The sequence below is a fragment of the Pyrus communis genome, chromosome 9 (assembly GCF_963583255.1).
Source record: "Pyrus communis chromosome 9, drPyrComm1.1, whole genome shotgun sequence".
NCBI lineage: Eukaryota > Viridiplantae > Streptophyta > Magnoliopsida > Rosales > Rosaceae > Pyrus > Pyrus communis.
Window position 1 is genome coordinate 6,629,428 of NC_084811.1, and position 22,380 is coordinate 6,651,807.

Below are 22,380 nucleotides of genomic sequence, written 5' to 3' on the forward strand. Positions count from 1 at the left end.
GGCGAATGGATCAGCACATGTATTTGTTGTGCTTGTCTCCACATACTTCAATCTACCGTTTCCTCCTGGGTCATCTGTACTCCAGGCATCCGGTATCTTCTTTGGGGAAGAAGAAAAAATTGAGTATTTCGAAAGGCTTTGCTGGGAGTGCGCCCTCAGAGGTGACGAAGAGTTGGGCATTTTTTTTTTTCAGGTCTGCCTTGCCATAAAAGATGAAGGTCGACATATATAGGGATTTCCCAATAGCAAGTGGTGGTTATGTTCTTTTACCCTTGTCGACAAACGTCTCTTCGATTTTTTAACAAGCGTCTCTTCGATTTCTGAGCGAGCGCCTCTTCGAAAAAGTAGTCACGGGTGCGGCTCTGTCACCACGCTTGTTGGCAAAGGCGCGTAGTTGGGATGATAACCTTCACGTGTTTTCAACTTTGTCAGAGATCTTTTGACAAAGTTGAACGCGTTATCTGAAAAGCCGCGAAAGCGTCGCCGAACTTCACGCAGGAAAATCCGATTTTTTGAATCGGTGGTCGTGTCGCCTTGGCTTTTTATAGAGGTATCGATTACCTCCAACATGCACACTTTGAAGATCGCCCGTTTGTGAAAATCGTCTTCGGCCCTTTCTGATTTTACTCCATCCACCTTTCTCTTTTAACCTTTTGACAATGGCTAACCCGTCTAACATTTGCTTAGATTTGAGTCTCAGCAGTGATCCGAGTGCACCGCGTCAGGTAAATGTATGGTGCCCTTCTTTCTTATCTTCTAATGGCCCTTTGACAGGTGAAGATTCTGTGATGAAGGACGCAACAACAGCTACGATAGTAGCTAGGAACTTCCTCACTCCAAAAGATAGTAGGCTGCTTTCAGAACGGTCCGATGAGTTGGCCGTTCAAGAGTCCCTAACTCTCAGTGTTCAGTGCGCAGGCTCTGTGTCCAACATGGGCCAACGCCTACTTCCTCGATCCCGCCAAGTGGAATCATTGATGGCGGAGGTGGAAACTCTTAAGCAAGAGATCAAACAGCTTAAGCACGAGAATAGAAGTTTGCATGTGCTTGCAAATAACTATTCGACGGGCATGAAGAGGAAGCTTGATGAGCTGCAAGAATCCAGTGGTCGAATTCAAAGTGACCGTCAAAGGCTTACTGCTTTCTTCCAGAGGCACCTTTTTCCTGGCTCATCTAGCGTTCCACCAAGTATTGAGGCCTCTTCTTTGATGCCTCCCGCTTCTGTAGTTTTCCCAAGTAGTGGGGCTTCACGTGAACAACCTTTATGAAAGCTCCATCTCTTTTTTTTTTTTTTTTTTTTTTTTTGTACGCACTTGTAATTTCTCGAAGATCAATGAACATGCTTTACTTATTTAGTGTATTGTGCTAAATACAGATAAAACATATACATCACCAAGATGTGTTATTTCCTTTTTTTTTTTTTTTTTTTTTTTTTTTTTTTTTTGATGATGTGACTGTACTTGAAGTTTTGAAGTTTCAAGTTGCCTACGTACCCTTGGTTGAGGAGGGATCAAGTCATGACGTAGTTCAAATGAGTGATGATTTTTTTTTTTTTTTTTTTTTTTTTTTGATGATTTTGCCGTACACAGTTTATGCTCTTACGGGCCAGGAGCGTTTGGTGCCGTTTGCAGTTTCAGCTCGTGCAGGCAATGAGCGTTTTGGTGCCGTTTGCAGTTTCAGCTCGTGCAGCGTTTGGTGCCGTTTGCATTTTCAGCTCGTGCAGGCAATGAGCGTTTGGTGCTGTTTGCAGTTTCAGCTCGTGCAGGCAAGGAGCGTTTGGTGCCGTTTGCAGTTTCAGCTCGTGCAGGCAAGGAGCGTTTGGTGTCACCTTTTAGGCTCGTGCGAATGAGGAGCTTGTGGTGTCGTTTGCAGTTTCAACTCGTGCAGACAAGGAGCTTTTGGTTGTCGCCTTTTAGGCTCGTGCGAACGAGGAGCTTTGGTTGTTGCCTTTTATGCTCATGCGGACCAGGAGCGTTGGTTGTCGCCTTTTAGGCTCGTGCGAACGAGGAGCGTTGGTTGTCGCCTTTTAGGCTCGTGCGAACGAGGAGCTTTTTTTTGAATTTGTCAAACGATCTTAGAGAGGCATTCCTTGCAATCTTCATAGCAAGGAGTCTTGACCGAGTGATTGAAGAAGTCTTTTGGGAAGAAATCGCGCATCGTGATGGCAACGGACGATCTTTGTGTCATAATTTCATTATCCTCAACATTTTCATGTAGCTTTGAAGGTTGACGGTAGCTGCTTTGCCCCCTTTCCGATTGGTGAACTTGTGGAGGAGATGGTTGCTGCTTGTCCAATTTCTTCGAAGCGATCTTCGAAATGCATTCCTCACAATCTTCATAGCAATGAGCCTTGATCGAGGAATTGAATAAGTCTTCGAGGAAGAAGAGATCGCGCATGAACGATCTTTGTGTTGAAATTTTCTTATCTTCAACATTTTCACATTGCTTTGGAGGTTGGCGAAAGCTGCTTTCCCTCCTTTCTGATTGGTGCACTTGTGGAGAAGACATATGTTTCTCGTGCAGTTTCTTCGGAGTGACATGAGTCCATCCTTCAATTTCACTTGACTTGGAGCATGCCCCCAACAGTCGAGGTGAAGACTTTGAGTCGAAAGAGCCAGAAGTGACATCTTTCTTAGGGATTTCATCTTCAGTGCCGTTCTCTTGGGTTTGTTGGCATGAAGATTTGCCAGTGTGGACGATGATGCGCCTCCTTACCTTCAGTGGTCCTTTTGTGTCGACCTCTAGGATTGCTTGGCGCTTCATCCTTGAAGGAATCAAGCTTCGAACGTCGCCTTTTTCTGCTAACCCATCGAGCTTTTCTTCCTTTGGTGTTGTCTTCCTCTTTCCAAAAGGCTTCTCATTATCTTCAAATCTTTCCGAAGCTGATCGTCGCAGAGGAGAGATAGCTGTGTTGCTTTGTTTCTTAGGCTTTAACAACCTTTCAAAAACAGAGCTTTGGGATGTTGGCGCGTTAAGCCTCTTGAAGACGGAAGTTCGGTCTTGCCCACCAATACGATCAAGTGCCGAAATTCTGGGTTTTGAATGATTCAGCCTATCGAAGACTGACACTCGAATAGGAGGTTTAGGCTCCTCTTGATTTTGTTCAATGCTCACGCTGATGTGTTGAGCGCTAGCGTTTTTCGCTTTGCTTGAAATCTTCACGAGTGCATTTGGTGTGAAGCCAAGTCCAGCTTTGTTGTTGTCAACTCCGTAATCATGCTCCTTCAACTTCTTTTGAGTCTCGGTGAGGTCACGATCTTTGTCGTTGACGGTGTTTGAAACCTTCTTTCCAAGATTTGAAGAGGAAGCAAAGTTATGCCTAGCCTTTGACATGAGTTCGTAGGCATTTGGGTCAAAGCCTTCTTCGGTCTTCTTAGTTGGAAGAGAGCTTGGTTTCACTTTGACGCCATGCTGTGCCTCCAGACGGTTGATGAGTCCGGCGGTTTGCAAGTTTTTCTCCTCTGCAGTCTTTATCAGCCTTGCAACTGTTTCCTTCATCTGAACCAGCTGTTTTTCAATGGAGGTAGTGCCGATAGTCATGACTTGTTCTTTGTTTGAAGCCATGGACTGTGCTTGAATATCTTGAACGGAGACAGAGATGAGAGGTAGAGATTGTCCCACTGGGCGTGCCAAATTTGTGAACACGAAAGATTCCTTGAAACAAGAAACCAAAATAACGTGTACAAAATAATATTTTTGTGTTTATGATTTTGGGGTTACGATCTCTCTCAAATTTGGTCCTCTGATTCTATCTTCGTAGGGTGTAGGTTTGTGGATGAGTTGTTGATCCAAAGGGCCGTCGGGGCTTGATCTAAGGATGAACAGTTGATGAACGGATCTTCAAGGGGGGTTGGGCTTGATCTTGAAGAACGGGTGTATGGATTTCTTCAAGGGGCTTTTGGGCTTGATCTTGAAGGTTGATGGATGAGCAGATCTTCAAGGGCTTTTGGGCTTAGTCTTGAAGAACGATTGGATGTGTGGATTTGTTTGTGCTGTTGATCCAAGGGGCCGTTGGGGCTTGATCTTAGGATGAACGATGAACACTTTCTTCAAGGGCCGTCGGGGCTTGATCTTGAATAATGGTTGTGTGGATTTCTTCAAGGGCTTTTGGGCTTGATCTTGAAGGTTGATGGATGAGCGGATCTTCAAGGGCTTTTGGGCTTAATCTTGAAGAACGATTGGATGTGTGGATTTGTTGAGGTTGTTGATCCAAAGGGCCGTTGGGGCTTGATCTTAGGATGAACAGTTGATGAACAATGAACACTTTCTTCAAGGGCCGTCGGGGCTTGATCTTGAGTTGGTGGAAGTTCTTCAAGGGCCGTTGGGGCTTGATCTTGAAGGAGGATTTGACGAAGAAACGAAGAGTGCTTTCTTGATCCTTCGGGATTTGCTTGAAAGCTTTAGAGTTTCAAAGCTTCAAGGATTTGGGGAATTCTCTTCCAATTTGGGAGTAGAGAAATGTATTTGTGAATTGGTTGATGCTTGATACCTTGATGGAGAAGCCTATTTATAGGCTTTGAGAATGAATCACCACCACAAAATATTTTTTTCCTTTCCAAGCACCATTGCCTAATTTTCCCACTTAATGCAATATTGAAATTGAAGTGGTGTAACTTATGGCCTAATTTCCCACTTAATACCATTTTAAACTTGAAGTGGTCTAATCTTATGGCCTAATTTCCCACTTAATGCAATATTGAAATTGAAATGTGTATGCTTTGTCATTGCCCAAATGAGAAAAACTTACTTTGATCCGTAATGGATTGAAGTGTGCTTGCCTTGTCATTGCCCAACATGAGAAGAAAAACTTGTTTTGATCCTCAATGGACTGAAATGTACTTGCCTTGTCATTGCCCAAAATGAGAAGAAAAACTTGTTTAATCCTTCAAGGGTATTTCTTCCTATTTTGTTGAGTCACACGCCATGTGTACAATTTGTACAACACGTGGCGTATGCCATGTATGCCTTGACACGTCAAAACTTTAATGCATTGGTGAACATTTGTTTTACTGAAATTTCGATGTCTACAGAAATATAGTGATTAATTTCTTCGCTATACAAATATTAAAGCTAATACGACAAATACAACTTTGACGGGTGAGTGCTAATCAAAGGAGAAGGCAGCATCTTTCTTCCTCTCTTCAAATGGGGCTGTCAAGACAACAGCTCATCTACCACGACAATTTGATCACCGGCATTAAGAGTCCGTTGTAAAAAGTACAAATTTACCATGGGCATAATGAGCACGTGGTGTATAATAATTTTTTATCAAAGTCAAATTTTAATCCGTGGTAAAATAGTAGTTAATAATCACGCACAAAGTTGCTTGTTGTAAATATACTAAGCCACCACGCGTGATGCTCGTGATCAATATGATTAATATCCACAGCGCCTTTTTATTATCTACCACAAGCATAACGTGTAGTACAGTCACTCATAATTAAAAAAAAAAAAAAAAAAAGTAGAGAAGGCGGGACACCAAATTTTGCAAAATTTTAAACATGTTTGAAATTTGACAAATCCACTTATGCGCGCTCTCTGCCTTCTCCATGCCCTCATCTCTTCCACTTTATCTTCCTTTCCCCTTTTTCAGTTCCTCAATTTTTGTCCTCTCTTTTTCTCTCTTTCATAGTGGCTTCCATATCTACTCCAATCCTATGTCGCCACAAGCACCCCTGTTTATACTTCCTCTCAAACCTTCTTCACGTTTCCCCATTTGTCCCTCTGCTTATGCCAGAAGAACCCTTCTTCCTCCTCCGAGCCAACTTAGTGGAGATGGGACTCTATGCTCCAGAATCTCTTCAAAACTGCCATCAAAAGCTTTGTTTTTGTAGCAATTTACCCCAATTTTGTTGAAAAACCTTATAAATTCGGTCTTGGTTTCGCCCTCTTTCTCACCTCCGCCGCTCACTCCATTGATCCGTTTGTCCATTGCTCCGCTGTCACTCCATCGATCCTTCCGTCGCTTCGTCAAATCTCATCGCTTCGCCAACCAATAGGAAGAGTTTACATTTGGATGAATATTCCTTTTTTTTTTATTTTTGGTTGGGTAAGTTTGATTTTCATTTGTATCGTTTTTTTGTTTTTTTTTTTGGATATTCCTTTATTAATGAGCCTTTGATAATAACTTGTCGCAGTAATGTTTTTCTTGTTCAAAAACTACCCCTATGCTTAGTCTCTCTTATGAATGATGGTGGATGACGATTGGGTTGCAGGGCAGTTTGCATTTGCTAGCCTTTCTCACTTTATGGCTTAGAAATTGGTATGCAAATTTTAGGACGGATTTTTGGGTTAGGGTTTTGAATTTGATTCTCTATATTCTCGCTCAAATTTTGGAACTTTGCTCTTGTATTTTAATTTTGTATTATATTTGTTCTAATACTGTTGTAGTTGTTTTGCTGGTGGCTACGAATGGTGCGACTCGTGTTCATGGCTTCTGAGAAAATGTATTTGCCTTGTCCATGTTCTTTGCCTATTCATTATATATTGTTTTGTTTTCTTCCTTTATGTGTATTTTGATGTGCTTTCGAGTCTTTTCTTACACTATGCTTTATTGCTTTATTTGAATCTTTTCTGCAGTAATGGCAATTTCCCTTGTTCAAGCTTCTACCTCAAGGTCAAGGACTCCAAGATCCTTCTCTTCGGTGGCTCACTAAATAACTTCAAGAAACTTGGTTGAAATGGTAATTCCCAAGTTCAAGTAATTGTTTATTTAGTCCAATGATTACATATATATTGATCGATAGGAGAATTCAAGTAATGCTTTTTCGTTAGTTTTGAGTCTGTTTGTTGTTGTCGGTGCTTATTGATTTTCAATACTACTGAATGTTTGTGATTTACGTTGTTTATAATTTTAGTTGTTCATAAGTTAATGGTAGGTTCATATTATTAACTTTTAAAGGCGTTTGGAGGCGGTCAAGGAAAAGTGAAGTCTTTCAACTAACTTTCCTTGTTATTTGAGGCCTAGTTAATGCTTCCTGTGTGGTTTGATATTTCATAGTATAAATCAATGGTGGTGTTGTTAGCTTTGTACAGGTTGTAATTCTTTTTTAATATGTGATTATTTAAAAAAAAAATTGTATATATAGTAAATTTCCAATTTTGTGGGTTTATATATATATATATATATATATATATATATATATTTTTTTTTTAGAATTTTTTATTTTATTTTTTATAATGGGCATTACTCGTGGTAAATTAGTAATCCATGATGACCACAGTATCCGTGGTGTTAAATTCCAATTTAGAACGGGCAATGTCTGTGGTTACATTATATTTGACAACGGGCATAGCCCGTGGTAGAAATTGAGATTTTTTATCACATCCAGATTACTAACGGGCACAATATCTGTGATGAATTGTAATCTATTACAGACATTCACCGGGGTAGATGAGCATTTTTCTTCTAGTGCGGCTTTCCTCTCTACAGGGCAGCAGCTACCCTTTTTTATTTCTCTTTGCTGTTGCTAATATAAACAATGCTGCCTTGTTATAAACAAATAGCCACCATGTTGCTTTTCACATGGGCCAAATAAAAAGACTCATTTAATGGGCTGCTAGACAATAGTGAGCCCACAATAATTGGGCCACAAACTTAACAATCTCAACATTGACCAAATTCCTAAAAGCGTTATGATGGGCTAAACCACTATATTCAACAATTAATCCAAAAAACTACTCCCAAATACTAGCAAGAGAATAATTCATGTCGAGCCAAATGCTCCAACACTCTTACTACTCAACACCTTCTTTATGAATGCAAAATGTGAGCCAAATTTAAGTAATGAACAAACTTGGCTACAATAACATCCTTAGTCAACATATCTGCGAGGTTGTCTTTAGTTGGAATCTTTTGGAGAATGATCTCCCCCTCACCAACGATTTCATGCACAAAGTGATAACACACATCTATGTGCTTAGTCCTTGCATGATGAATTTGATACTTAGCCAAATAAATGACATTTTGACTATCACAATGCACCTCCACCTGCTTTTGATCAACCCCAAAATCTCTAATAAGTCCCTATATCCAAATGGCTTCCTTTATAGCTTCATCAACAACCATATATTCAACCTTTGTAGTAGATAAAGCAATAGACGACTACAAAATGGACCTCCAACAAACTAGCCCTTCGGCCATAGTAAACACAACTTGCAATAGACTTCATTTTATCGAAGTCACTTGCATAATCTGAATTAACATAACCAACTGCAAAGTTGCCAATACTAGAGTTATCGTTCTCAAAGCATAAACCAACATCTGTAGTACCATGGAGATACCTTAACAGCCATTTAGCTGCATGGCAATGCTCTAATTATGCATACATCGACTCACCATACCAATTGCATGAGCAATATCTCGTTTAGATCATACCATTGCATACATCAAACTACTAACCAAATTAGCATACAATATATTTTTCATTTGCACTTCTCTTTATCAGTTTTAGAACATTATAGAGAACTCAAATTTCAAGGTATTGCTTTCGATTCAAGCACACCAAACCCTTTTCTCTATCTCTAGTAATCACCATGTCAATGATCTTCTTTGCTTCACCAAGATCCTTCATCTCAAACTCATTCTTCATTTGCTTCAATTTCACAATCTTTTCGACATTCTTTGGGGCAATCAACATATCACCAACATATATCAACAAATAAACGAAAAACCCATCTTGCAAGCTCTTGAAATACACACAATGATAATATTGACTTCTAGAATAATTTTGGCTTCTCATAAGTTTATCAAACCTCAAATACCATTGTCTTGGAGATTGCTTCAAACCATAAAGTGATTTCTTCAACTTGCAAAACAAATTCTCTTTCCCTTTCACTTTATACCCATCTAGTTGAAACATATATATATATATATATATATATATCTCTCTCTCTCTCTCTCTCTCTCTCTTCATTCAAATCACCATGTAGGAAAGCCGTCTTCACATCAATTTGCACAAGCTCAGAATCATATTGTGCAACAAAAACTAATATAATACAAATTGAGGAGTGCTTCACAACCGGAGAAAAGATTTCATTGTAATCAATGCCATTTTTTGTGCTTACCCTTTAGCAACTAATCTTGCTTTGAATCTCATATTGTTTTTCTCATCAACACCTTTCTTCTTGGCATACACCCATTTGCAATCGGTAGCTTTCTTACCCTTAGGCAATTTAGCTAACTCCCAAGTCTTGTTCTTCAAGAGAGAATTCATCTCACCACCGACATTGTACCACTTCTCATTTTCTTCACTCTTAATGGCTTTCTCAAAATTGGATGGAATCTTATCAGTGATAATAGGAAAAGCAAAAGCAATATAGTCACTAAATCGAGCTGGCTCGGGAGGTCTTCTTCAACATGATTCTTAACAAGCAAAATTTCTCGATATTTTTCTTCCACCTTGACCTTCGCCATTTCTCTGCGAAACAAAATATCAGTCTCCATCACTATATCTTCTTTTCTAATGATTGCTTGACTCGTCCTTGCCAAATACAATTTGTAGAAATCGGAAAAGAATTGCTTAACAATAAGATGCTTCAACCAACGCCAAGTTTATATAGGATTCCTACCTTGATTTCGCCTATGATCATGTATTTGATCCCACCATAAATGAACATCACCATCTAAATCGGAAGCAACCATCTTCGCCATCTTTATCTCCAAAATTGGTTGTCTTGAAAAGTTTCTCTACATCCTCAACCCACAAGAGAAAACCTTAAATGTAATCACTTCCCAAAAAATAGGAATATCTTCAACGTCAACTAGATGAGATGGTCAATTCCCTCTGCGCATACCGCATCTATTGCCACAATCTCACGATCAACATCGCTTATGGTATATCTTCTCCCACAACCAATCGCCACTAGAACGGGGCAAATCCTAACTTTGATACCAATTGATGCAGCACGAAGCAAGAGGGATACAAGTGTAAGCTCTTGAAGAACACGATTTATGGAGTCCACCAGATTTTGATTGAAAACCCAAATGTTGTTTTGTTTAATTGAATGTCTTTATTTTATTTTGTTGAAAGATTGAAAGATGATTACAAATGAGAAGCCAAATGGCTTAAAATAAAGAGATTACAACTTGTGAGATATCTCAAAAGACTTTAGGAATTAAAACGAAAGTAAATGACATTAATCCTACAAAAATTGAAAGGTCCACAATATAATGTAGATTTTAAAATGCTCCATTTTTTCTTTACTTTTCCTCTTTGAAATTCATCCTAATCTTGTCATACATTAATCTAAATATAAATAACATTAGTACACTCTTCCAAGCATTGGAGAAAATGTCGTTGATCTTTTAAACCTCGTTTGTTAGCTTGTACAAGGGATCGAATATCATTATTAATACGGACCTAGTTTTGGTGCTTAATGTGTGAAATAACCACCGGATAAAATAAATTGGTGGGGTCCCACCAATTTAATACACCCTACACTCGCTTAGTTATCCTCTCATATACGCTGGTATAGTTAGTCGGGTTCATGCTCACGTTCGACCCTCTCTGCTCCTGCACATTGCAAACTCTTTAATCAAGGTATTGATGCTCTCTTTCCCTCACTCCTTCTCAACCACCAGCATAGGCTCTGGTAATGGAGGAAGCCCACACAGCCAAAGCACAATACTAAAAAAGGAAACACAGCTAGCTAGGCAGTCGAAACCTAGGACTCCATAAGAGAGGAAGCCCACACAGCCAAAGCACAATACTAAAATAGCCGCTCATCCTCCATACTTTCACGTACTTTAATTCACGATTTCAAATCCCGATTTCTTCATTTTCTCCAATTTTTTGCTTCTGTGTTTTCTACTTTCAGATACTTTAATGCGTGATTTCAAATCCCGATTTCTTCATTTTCTCCATTTTTTGCTTCTGGGTTTTCGATTATGGTGCTCGAATCGAGATTTCTAATCATTTTCTCAATTTTTGCATCTGGAGGAAGACTCCGGCGCTGCAACTAAAGAACTTGGAGGCAAGAGGGAAGCTGATCAAGATCAAGGCCTCGCATAAGCTCTTTGAGGCAGGCAAAAAGGAGAAATCTGCACAAACAAAGATCAAAACAACCTTGTATGTGGTTTATTCTATTTTTTTTTTTTTTTTTTCATTTATTAACAAGTTTTTACTTAAACCTAATATGGAAATTGTTTTTCATGAAAAATAATAACAATACGATTTATCCTGAACAATACCAAACGCAATATTGAATAATCGGTTTTTAGTCTGATATTATATCAAACGCTCCATTAATTTAATCAGTATTATCCGGTGATTGTTTAACCTATCTAATTGAAATAGTCAGTACAGTCCGAGCTGCCAAACGAGGACTTTTTCCCTTAAGAGTGTTGCATGTAATGCCATTTTTGTTCCTTCATAGCTGCAAGGTCATGGTTGCATAGATGGAAAGGTCCAATCGAGATAATGCGAAAGGCATAAGCTTCATCATTGACTCTTCAAAGTTTCATTGGAACTTTATAGACACTACTACAAAAGGACCTAATAGTGTCACTTCTTGCGTCGCTTTAATATTATATAGTGGCGAAAAAGAGATTTGCGACACTCAGTGAAGATGACGTCGTATTTAGTGTCGCTTATAAGCGTCATAAAATTTCTATGTCGCTTTTAAACCGACGTAAAAATTTAGTGTCGCTTATAATCGACATATATTTTAATATTTTTAAGCAATGGCGTCGCTTTAAATAAAATAGTGTCGCTTTTAAGCGACATAAACTATTAGTGTCGCTTCTAGGCGACACTAATTCTTGTTTTTAATATTTTAAATCTTGCGTCGGTTTTGAGCGACATATATTTTGAAAACCAGTGTCGGTTGTAAGCGACACATTGTTGCTCTTTATACCCTCTCCCCCGTGTTTTCTTTTTCTTCTCTTGCACTTTTCTTATTCGTTCTTCCAATTTTTACAAAGTCTCCCGTGTTCCTCTTTCAGCTATCTCCTTTGGTTTGCAAACTTCATTTGTTCCTCTGTTCTCTCTTTCAGCTTTCTCCTTTGGTTTTCAAAATTCATTTGTTCCTCTTCACAACAGTAAGTTTTTCTTGCTTATAATATTTTTATTTTCACAACAGTAAGTTTTTCTTGTTTAATTTTTAGTTACAATTTATTTTTGTAGGAAAGTTATTGGAGTTGGTTGAGTACATAAAGAATTGTTGACGTCGAAATTCTTCAACAAATCAGGTTTGTATCCCTAACTTCTTTAATTTTTAAATTGTATAATACACAAGTTTATTTATTTAAAAATTATAATTTAAGCACTTAGATAAAATTCTACTATTTTTGTTAAATTAATAAAAATTTAGTCGAATTAATTAATTTTGTCACTCTAATTGTTATTTTAATTTGTTGTTATTTTGATAATTTTTTGTTGTTATTTACTAGAATGAATTAGATGAACATAATTTGAATTGTTATGAGAAAATGGAATGAATAATATTTATAAGCATTTATGTTAAATTAACAATATTAAATATAACATAAACTTATAATATTGAGTAATATAAGAATATATTATGTTAATTTTTTTTTTTGCACTCTAAGTGTTATTTTAATTTGGTGTTATTTTGATAATATTTTGTTGTTATTTACTAGAATGGATTAGATGAACATAATTTGAATTGTTATGAGAAAATGGAATGAATAATATTTATAAGCATTTATGTTAAATTAACAATATTAAATATAACATAAACTTATAATATTGAGTAATATAAGAATACAATATGTTAATTTTTTTTTTTTTTGCACTCTAATTGTTATTTTAATTTGTTGTTATTTTGATAATTTTTTGTTGTTATTTACTAGAATGGATTAGATGAACATAATTTGAATTGGTATGAGAAGATGGAATGAATAATATTTATAAGCATTTATGTTAAATTAACAATATTAAATATAACATAAACTTATAATATTGAGTAATATAAGAATATATTATGTTAATTTTTTTTTTTTTTTTTGCACTCTAATTGTTATTTTAATTTGTTGTTATTTTGATAATTTTTTGTTGTTATTTACTAGAATGGATTAGATGAACATAATTTGAATTGTTATGAGAAGATGGAATGAATAATATTTATATGCATTTATGTTAAATTAACAATATTAAATATAACATAAACTTATAATATTGAGTAATATTATAATATATTATGTTATTTTTTTTTTTTTTTGCACTCTAATAAGAATATAAGCTAAACTTATAATATTTAGGAATATAAAAATATAAGAATATAACCTTTCATAAGAATATAACCTAAACTTATAATATAAGAATATCCTTTCATATAAGAATATAACCTTTCATATAAGGATATAACCTAAACTTATAATATTTAGGAATATAAGAATATATTAATTAATTTTTTTTGCACTCTAATTGTTATTTGAATTTGTTGTTATTTTGATAAGTTTGATAACTTTTGGTTGTTATTTATTAGAATGGATTAGATGAGCATAATTTTGACAACTTTTTGTTGTTATTTTAATTTGCTTTTACTATAATAGGTGTTGAAAATTAAAAGATTGCAATCGTGATAGAGTTCGAGGGGTGAAAGATAGAAATTGAAAATTTTGATAGTTATGCCTACATGATAGGGATTGAAAGATTGTAGGCATCTTAGTGTCAACATAATATTTTACCTTCGTAAAGTGGTAAAATATGGACAAGAGTTGGTTGACAATACCCCGAAATTTTGAAGCGTATACAACTGGAATTAATTTGTTTTTGGATCAAGCAGTTGCAAATGGTGTTGGTCCTGATAAGTTTAGATGTCCTTGCAAAAGATGTTGTAATCGATATTCTTTTGTTAGGAACACCATTGTTGAACATCTCATATTGTATGATATGGATAAAGATTATAAAAACGCTTGTTGGCGACATCATGGCGAGCAAAACATTGGAGAGCAAAATGTGGGAATTGGAGAAGAAGAAACAGGAGATGAGGTGATTGGCATGCATGATTTTCTTAATGATGTATTTGTCCAACCATTAACAGAAGAAGGTGTTGGGCCATCTACTGAACCCCCTATTGGGGAAGGGCGTCCAGAAGAGGTGCAGACTTTTTTTAAGTTGCTTGAAGAGGCAGATCAAGATTTGTGGCCAGGTTGTAAGGAGTTTAAGAAATTGGAAGCAGTTGTAAGATTGTATCAGATCAAGTGTTTAGCGGGAATGCCTGACGAGATCTTCACCACTTTACTGGAGTTAATTAAAAGAATGTTGCCTGAAGGGGATTGTTTGCCTGAATCCTGTTATAAAGCAAAAAAACTTATAAATGACTTGGGGCTGTCGTATGTGAAAATTGATGCATGTCCCAATGATTGCATGATCTATTGGAAAGATACTTCAGATTTGACCGTGTGCTCAGTTTGTGGTAAATCAAGATATAAAATTACCAATGCAGAGGATAGCTCGAGGAAAAAGGTCGCAGCTAAGGTTATGTGGTATTTTCCTTTAAAACCACGATTGCAACGCTTTTTTATGTCGAAGCATATGGCTGAACATATGAGATGGCATGCAACTGAATGTCCTAAGGATGAGTTTATGAGACATCCTTCAGATTCTCCCGCATGGAAGCATTTGGATAATTTATATCCGGATTTTGCGTCAGAAATTCGAAATGTCCGATTAGGGTTAGCCAGTGATGGATTTAATCCTTTTGGGAAAATGAGGAATGATCATAGCACATGGCCTGTGGTGCTTTCTGTTTATAATTTGCCACCTTGGATGTGCATGAAGCAACCAAATTTGTTATTGTCTTTGTTAATACCAGGACCGCGCAGTCCTGGTAAAGAGATTGATGTATACATGCGTCCATTGATTGACGAGCTGAATGAGTTGTGGGAGGTGGGCATTCCCACTTATGATGCGTTTTCCAACCAAAGTTTTACGATGAAGGCTGCCGTGTTATGGACCATAAGTGATTTTTCGGCTTATGGAATGTTGTCAGGATGGAGTACACATGGTTATAAAGCTTGTCCACATTGCATGCATGATAAAGAATCTATTTACTTGCCAGCGAGTCGCAAGATTTGTTATATGGGGCATCGACGATTTCTTGAAGATAATCATAGGTTTCGAAGGCAAACCATCACTTTTAATGGTCGTCGAGAGCATCGTACTGCACCAAGGCAGTGGACTGGTTTACAATGTCTCGAAGAACTTTCTACATTGAGATTTACTTTTGGAAAACCAAACAAGGATGCTTCAGTTGGGCAACGCAGAAGAAGAGCTTCGAGCAGTACAAGTAGTAACAGTCAGTGGAAGAAGAAATCGATTTTTTATGAACTACCTTATTGGAGGCATCTCTTGATTAGACACAATCTTGATGTTATGCATATCGAGAAGAATATATGTGACAGTGTGGTAGGAACATTGCTAGATATAGAAAAGTCTAAAGATGGATTGGCGGCACGTGCAGATCTTGAATTCTTGAACATAAGACATAGTCAACACCCACGTAGAGAAGGAAATAGAACATTTCGACCTCCAGCATTGTTCACATTGAAAAGAGAAGAAAAAACTGCGTTTTGTAAAGTATTGTCTACTATTCGGGTCCCAGATGGATATTCATCAAATCTGTCACGATGTGTGCACGTGAATGAACGAAAAATACATGGGTTGAAAAGTCATGATTGCCATGTTTTAATGCAGCAGTTACTCCCGCTTGCAATACGCCCGGTTTTGCCTAAAGCTGTTACTATGGTTTTATTAGAGTTGAGTGCAATTTTCAGACAGTTATGTAGTAAGAAGGAGTCTGAGGAAGGATTTAAGCAACTGAATTCAAGAATTGCCTTGACATTATGTCAACTTGAGAAAATATTCCCTCCTGCTTTTTTTGATATAATGGTGCACCTCCCAGTTCACTTGGCAGATGAAGCAGCGCTTGCAGGCCCTGTTCAATATAGATGGATGTATCCAATTGAACGGTAATGAATAAATTTTTATAATTTTTTTACAATTGTAGTCATAACTTTAATTAATAATTATAATAATTTGTATTTCGTTTTATAATTGTAGGTATTTGCAAACACTGAAGCGCTATGTTCGTAATAAGGGTCGTCCTGAAGGTTCTATTGCTGAAGCATATTTGGTGGATGAGTGCTTGTCATTTTGTTCCATATATCTTAGAGACGTTGAGTCTCGTCGTACCCGTAGAGGCCGAAATGAAGATGGGATTGGACGTGGAGTATCTGGTGGGTTATCAATTTTTGACTCGAAAGGATGTTATATGGGTTCAGGAGAAAATGTGGAGCTCAATCTAAATGTTCTTGATCAGTGCCATAGATACATTCTAAATAATTGTGATGAAGTTAGCCCATTTAGAAGGTAAGAATGTTTAATCATACGTCGAAATGTTTTATTGGTTTTCTTAACTTTGAAAAAATAATTATCTAAATTGGACATAATTGTGTAGGCAACATGAAGAATTCTTGAAAACTAAATATCGTCGAGAAAGGTTAACTATGCGACAAATTAAAGAGCTAAGCAAGAAAGAATTTCCAGAATGGTTCAAGCAACATGTGAGTTGATATAATAATCATATTATTTATTTATTGTTTTGCATTTTAATTATAACATGTTTATAGTTATTTTGTCAATATTTATCTTCATACTTATTACAGATGAATTCAAGATATGATGCTAATGACACATTGATATCTCAAGACTTGCATTGGCTAGCTAATTATCCTAGTAGGGTTGTGAGCAGATACAAAAGTCACATTGTTCATGGATTTAGATTTCGTATAAAATCTGTGGATGATAAGCATAAGAATCAAAACTGTGGTGTCTTTGTACCTGCAAATGTTCCTGGAGCAATTGGGCAAGTAAATTGTTATGGCAGAGTTGTAGATATGTTTGAGGTCAAATATTGTGGTCCTACTGAAGCAGGAGATAGGGGTCGAGCTGTGATGTTATTTAAGTGCGAATGGGTTAATAGTGAAAGTCCACGAGGAATGAAGACTGATCAATAAGGATTTACTATGGTGAATTTCAATCAATTGGGATTTAAAGAGGATCCTTTCATACTAGCATCACAAGCATTACAGGCATTTTACGTGGAGGACACGATTGAAAAAGATTGGCACGTAGTTGTTCGAACTCAGCCAAGAGATTTATTTGACGTATTAGAGGATAGTGATGCTATTGATGATTATGACACGCCGAACTTGGATGATCGAATTCTTGATAATGAAAATTTTCATACAAGGGTTGGCGTGGAAGAGACTCCCTTTCTTGAATCATTAGCGTTGCCTACCGGGTTCGTTAATCATGCCAATACCGACGAAGAGCTAACAGATGATGACAGGGAATAAATATATTAATTATTTTTTGTATTAATTAGACTTTGTTTTATTTTGTATGCTATGATATCGTATTATAAAATTATATTTCTGTTTTTTTTTTTTTTTCCTTGACATTCTGTCGCTTTTAACCGACGGCATTTTTCAGGTATGTCAGAATTGGCGTCGGTTTTAACCGACGCAACCCCAGCCTATTTCGACGCAATGTTAAGCTTAGGACATGTGTGTCAGACTTGGCGTCGGTTTTAACCGACGCAACCGTAGCCTATTTCGACGCAATGTTAAGCTTAGGACATGTGTGTCAGACTTGGCGTCGGTTTTAACCGACGCAACCCTAGCCTATTTCGACGCAATATGAGACTATTTCGACGCAAGATACTTGTTGTCAATCATATGCATTACCCCTAATAATAATAATTATATATAATTATTTTTTATTATTTGCAGTTTTATAGCCTAAATATTAATAATTATATATTAATTTAATTGTTTTACACCCCTAAAAACAATAATAATTATATATTAATTTAACTGTTTTACACCCCTATACGAATGCAATGAATGTTTTACACCCTAATAATAATAATTATATATAATTATTTTTTATTATTTGTAGTTTTATACTAATTATAATAATTATAAACTCTAAGTGTTAGCCAATCTATCGTTTTACGAATTCTCCAAAACTAATTTCAACGATCCAAACCGTCAAAATTGTTTGTATATGCTTGGAGATCACATCAGCAAAAAATCACAAAAAAAAAACATTCAGAGATCAAGTGACGGGACAAAGCTTTTCGACGGTTATAAACGAAAAATCACGATTTAACGGTTATTTTAACTCCGATTTAGATGATTTTTTATAACTACACTCCTTGACCCTATATGAATACAATGAATGAATTCGATCTTCAATTTAAAATATTTACACAAGTGGATACCACAAAATCTTACGTTATACTTAATGAAAGTATAAATAAACTCTAAGTGTTAGCCAATCTATCGTTTTACGAATTCTCCAAAACTAATTTCAACGATCCAAACCGTCAAAATTGTTTGTATATGCTTGGAGATCACATCAGCAAAAAATCACAAAAAAAAAACATTCAGAGATCAAGTAACGGGACAAAGCTTTTCGACGGTTATAAACGAAAAATCACGATTTAACGGTTATTTTAACTCCGATTTAGATGATTTTTTATAACTACACTCCTTGACCCTATATGAATACAATGAATGAATTCGATCTTCAATTTAAAATATTTACACAAGTGGATACCACAAAATCTTACGTTATACTTAATGAAAGTATAAATAAACTCTAAGTGTTAGTCAATCTATCGTTTTACGAATTCTCCAAAACTAATTTCAACGATCCAAACCGTCAAAATTGTTTGTATATGCTTGGAGATCACATCAGCAAAAAATCACAAAAAAAAAACATTCAGAGATCAAGTAACGGGACAAAGCTTTTCGACGGTTATAAACGAAAAATCACGATTTAACGGTTATTTTAACTCCGATTTAGATGATTTTTTATAACTACACTCCTTGACCCTATATGAATACAATGAATGAATTCGATCTTCAATTTAAAATACAAAGAGTGACTCAACTCTTCTAAGCTTTCTAGGGTAATTAACTTTCCGATGTGGTGCAACTCTACATATCACCACACTTCCAACTTTGATTTGGGTTCAATGGTGTTTAATCCATTCTAGTAAATAACAACCAAATGTTATCAAATGTATCAAAATAACAACAAATTAAAATAACAATTAGAGTGCAAAAAAAATTAATTTAACATAATATATTCTTATATTCCTAAATATTATAAGTTTAGGTTATATTTAATATTGTTAATTTAACATAAATGCTTATAAATATTATTCATTCCATTTTCTCATAACAACTCAAATTATGTTCATCTAATCCATTCTAGTAAATAACAACAAAAAATTATCAAAATAACAACAAATTAAAATAACAATTACAGTGCAAAAAAAATTGATTCAACTTAATAAATTTATTTATTAAAATATTATATGACATAACATAACTAATTATTTTTAAATTTTGGGTAAATTGATTGGCATGTCTAATTATTTATTAAAATATTATATGACATAACATAACTTAATAAATTTATTTATTTGTTCCTTTTTTTTTGGGAAGTACAAATTTTATTTTTATGTTCGGCGGGAGGTTTCCCGGTATTTTTTGCTTGGAATGGGTTGAATTGATTGGCATGTCAACTTGGACTGGTTTTAATCGAGGCAAAATTATACATTTTCGAGACTAATTGAATGTCAGACGATTCTTATTTCGAAGCAAATGTTTTCATATTTCGACACAAACTTTCTCTTATTAAAAACCTGTCAGGCTAACGTAGGTTAAAACCGACGCAATGTGACCTTATTTCGACGCAAAGGCATTTATGACTGAAACATGTCAGACTTTCAGTCAAAACTATGTCAGGCTATAATATAGGTCGAATCAGATATAGTGGCGGTTTTAAGCGACACAAACCTGTGCTTATTTCGACGCTATGCAAGCTAACGTCGGTTTTAAACGACGCAGTAGGCCCTTATTTCGACGCTATGCAAGATAACGTCGGTTTAAAGCGACGCAATAGGCTTGCACTGACAAGTATAGCAGGCTTTATGTCAGGTTACGTGTGGGGAGGTTTAGTCAGTGATTGTGTCGGTTTTAAGCGACGTAATGTATTCATATTTCGACGCTAAGTTGTTATCCATATTTAATTTCTGTCTCCCTTCACTTCCGTGTTCCACTTCTGTCTCTCCTCTCTATCACCCATTTCTGGCTTCCTCTTTCCCCCATTTCTAGCTTCCTCTTTCCCCCACTTCCTTCTCCTTCCATTAAGTTTTGCAATGGATAATTCCCGTGAAGATCAACATTCTGAGGAACTTCATTTGGAAGAGGACGAGGGTGATGCTGGTTCTTTTTTGAATTGTTATGAGTGTCAGTTTTTTTTTTTTTTTTTTTTTGTGTTTGAACGATTATTATTGCTAATCTGAAAATATACATTTGTTTCCTACTTTTTAATTGTGTGTTTGTATTAACAAGGTACATCTCAACGGAGGCGTGGACCCTCAATTCCTAAATGGACGAAACAGCTTTGTTCGTTTGATTCGTCCGGAAAATGCATTAGTGATAACGCTAGTGCTTTTTCAAAACATGTAGCAGCGGAGGTTAGGGACTATAGAAATCTTCCGTTGGAGAAAGATTGGCGTAAGGTTACGGAAGAAGATAAGGAAGCTTTTTGGAATAGAATAAAGGTATATATAGATCTTTTTATTTTTAGTTGAAAATAGAAGAATAGGTCAATGATTGTAATAATATTTGACTAGCGTGATTTTTTTTGTTTTTTGTTTTTATGTATGTAGGGAAGTATCTTTTTTGAAGATGCAGATATAGTAAAAATGCCTTTGATCCGTCATATGACGCTTAAGATTGCGGAGCATGCGCACAAAGAGTTTAGAAATAAGTTAAAAAAAAAGTATTATACTAAAAGAGCAGAACAGGTTCGCAGCGAGCCTCCTCCTGATGTGATTCCTACCCAGTGGAATGATTTGTTGGCATATTGGAATAGAGACAAAACAAAGGTAAACCCTACACGATTTATTTCGTTATAACTTTAAAGTTGCCTAATATAATCTTTTCTTTTTTCGTTCGTTTTTTTTCAGGAGGTTGCTGAAAAAAATAAGATTAATCGGGGATTGAAATCAATGAACCATACTACTGGTACAAAATCCTTTGCAAGAGTGCGGGAAGAATATGTATGGATTGTACATTTTCAAGAGATGATTAATTTTAAATAATTATATTTATTTTTAGTATGAGGTTTGCTTAATTTGTTTGTATGAAATTTTATTTTTGATAAAGCGGAAGAAGCATGGGAAAGAAGCAGATCCTGTAACCTTTTTTCGTGAATGTCATACACGAAAAGATAAATCATGGATTGATGAAACATCGGAGCGTACAGGGGTAATTGATTTTTTCGTGTTAGTATTTGATTTTATTAGTATTTATTATCTATAGCTTATTTTTCTGTTTTACGATTGAATTTTTGTTTTTAAAAATTGTAATGCAAGTCAACAATGGAGAGCAACCTGCAAACATTGATTGAGTCGGGCCAAGACGATAATGAAGATCTTAGGACCCAAGTTTATGTTGATACTATGGGTCCTGAGAGGTATAATAGAGTCAGAGGATACGGTCATGGTGTGACTCCTGATATGGTGTCTTATGCATCTTCTGCATCTTCTACATCAATTTCCTCTAGGAGATCATCTAAGAGTTCAATGGCGTTGCTAATGACTCAAAATAATGAGTTGAAAATGAGAGACGAAAATAATAATAAACGGATTTCGGACCTGGAGAACAAGCAAAATCAGTTGTTTGCATGGTTTTTTCAAAGATTTCAGCCACAACCACCATATAGCCCGGGAACCCAACAATCAGGCCACAGTCAACCTCCTCAACAGTCGGGCCAAAGTCAGCCTTCCCCTGCATATCCGTATGCTGGCAATAATCAGCAACCTCTATATCCTGTGTATCCGATGCCTGCGCAGCCCATGCCATACATGCAGCAGCCGCCCATGCCATACATGCAGCAGCCGCCCATGCCATATATGCAGCAGCCACCTTATCAAGTGCCAGTATATCGACCTGAGATGGCTGCTCCTAGTGGATCTTTTCCTGAAGTTCCAGTTGGGGGGTTTTCTGGAATGCTTGCAGGTGTTGGATTTGATGTGGACTTGTCGAGGATTTTTGGATCAGATGGAGGATCTCAAGAAGGAGGATCTCAAGGAGGAGTATCTCAAGGAGAAGATTCTCAAGCAGAAGGATCTGGACGACGTTCAGGCGCAGATTCGGTTGGGTAGTTTAATTGGTTCTTTTTCTTGTCGGTTAAATACGACAGTATAATTGGTCTATCTTTTTGTTTTTTTATGTTATGTTTGTAATGTCGGATTTAATGTTTGTTACGACGGACGACTTTTTGGATTTTATGTGAAATGTGAAATGTACAGTTTGGCACTATT

At 36.3% G+C, this 22,380-nt stretch overlaps 2 protein-coding genes and 1 long non-coding RNA gene across 3 annotated transcripts; all 3 read left to right on the forward strand.

The window, feature by feature from the left end:
• The first annotated feature begins 6,141 nt into the window (after positions 1 to 6,141).
• On the forward strand, positions 6,142 to 7,064 carry LOC137744712 (uncharacterized). Its single transcript, XR_011069619.1, has 3 exons — positions 6,142 to 6,262; positions 6,391 to 6,446; positions 6,580 to 7,064. It is a non-coding gene; the product is annotated as an uncharacterized lncRNA (long non-coding RNA).
• Positions 7,065 to 13,670: 6,606 nt separating this feature from the next.
• LOC137744276 (uncharacterized) lies at positions 13,671 to 16,984 on the forward strand. Its single transcript, XM_068484132.1, has 4 exons — positions 13,671 to 15,937; positions 16,029 to 16,337; positions 16,426 to 16,531; positions 16,634 to 16,984. Exons 1-4 carry the CDS (start codon positions 13,671 to 13,673, stop codon positions 16,982 to 16,984), a joined length of 3,033 nt encoding a protein of 1,010 aa, XP_068340233.1.
• Positions 16,985 to 21,226: 4,242 nt separating this feature from the next.
• LOC137744640 (uncharacterized) lies at positions 21,227 to 22,380 on the forward strand. Its single transcript, XM_068484412.1, has 2 exons — positions 21,227 to 21,322; positions 21,430 to 22,380. The coding sequence occupies exon 2, from the start codon at positions 21,436 to 21,438 to the stop codon at positions 22,219 to 22,221; it is 786 nt and encodes a 261-aa protein (XP_068340513.1). The 5' UTR covers positions 21,227 to 21,322; positions 21,430 to 21,435; the 3' UTR covers positions 22,222 to 22,380.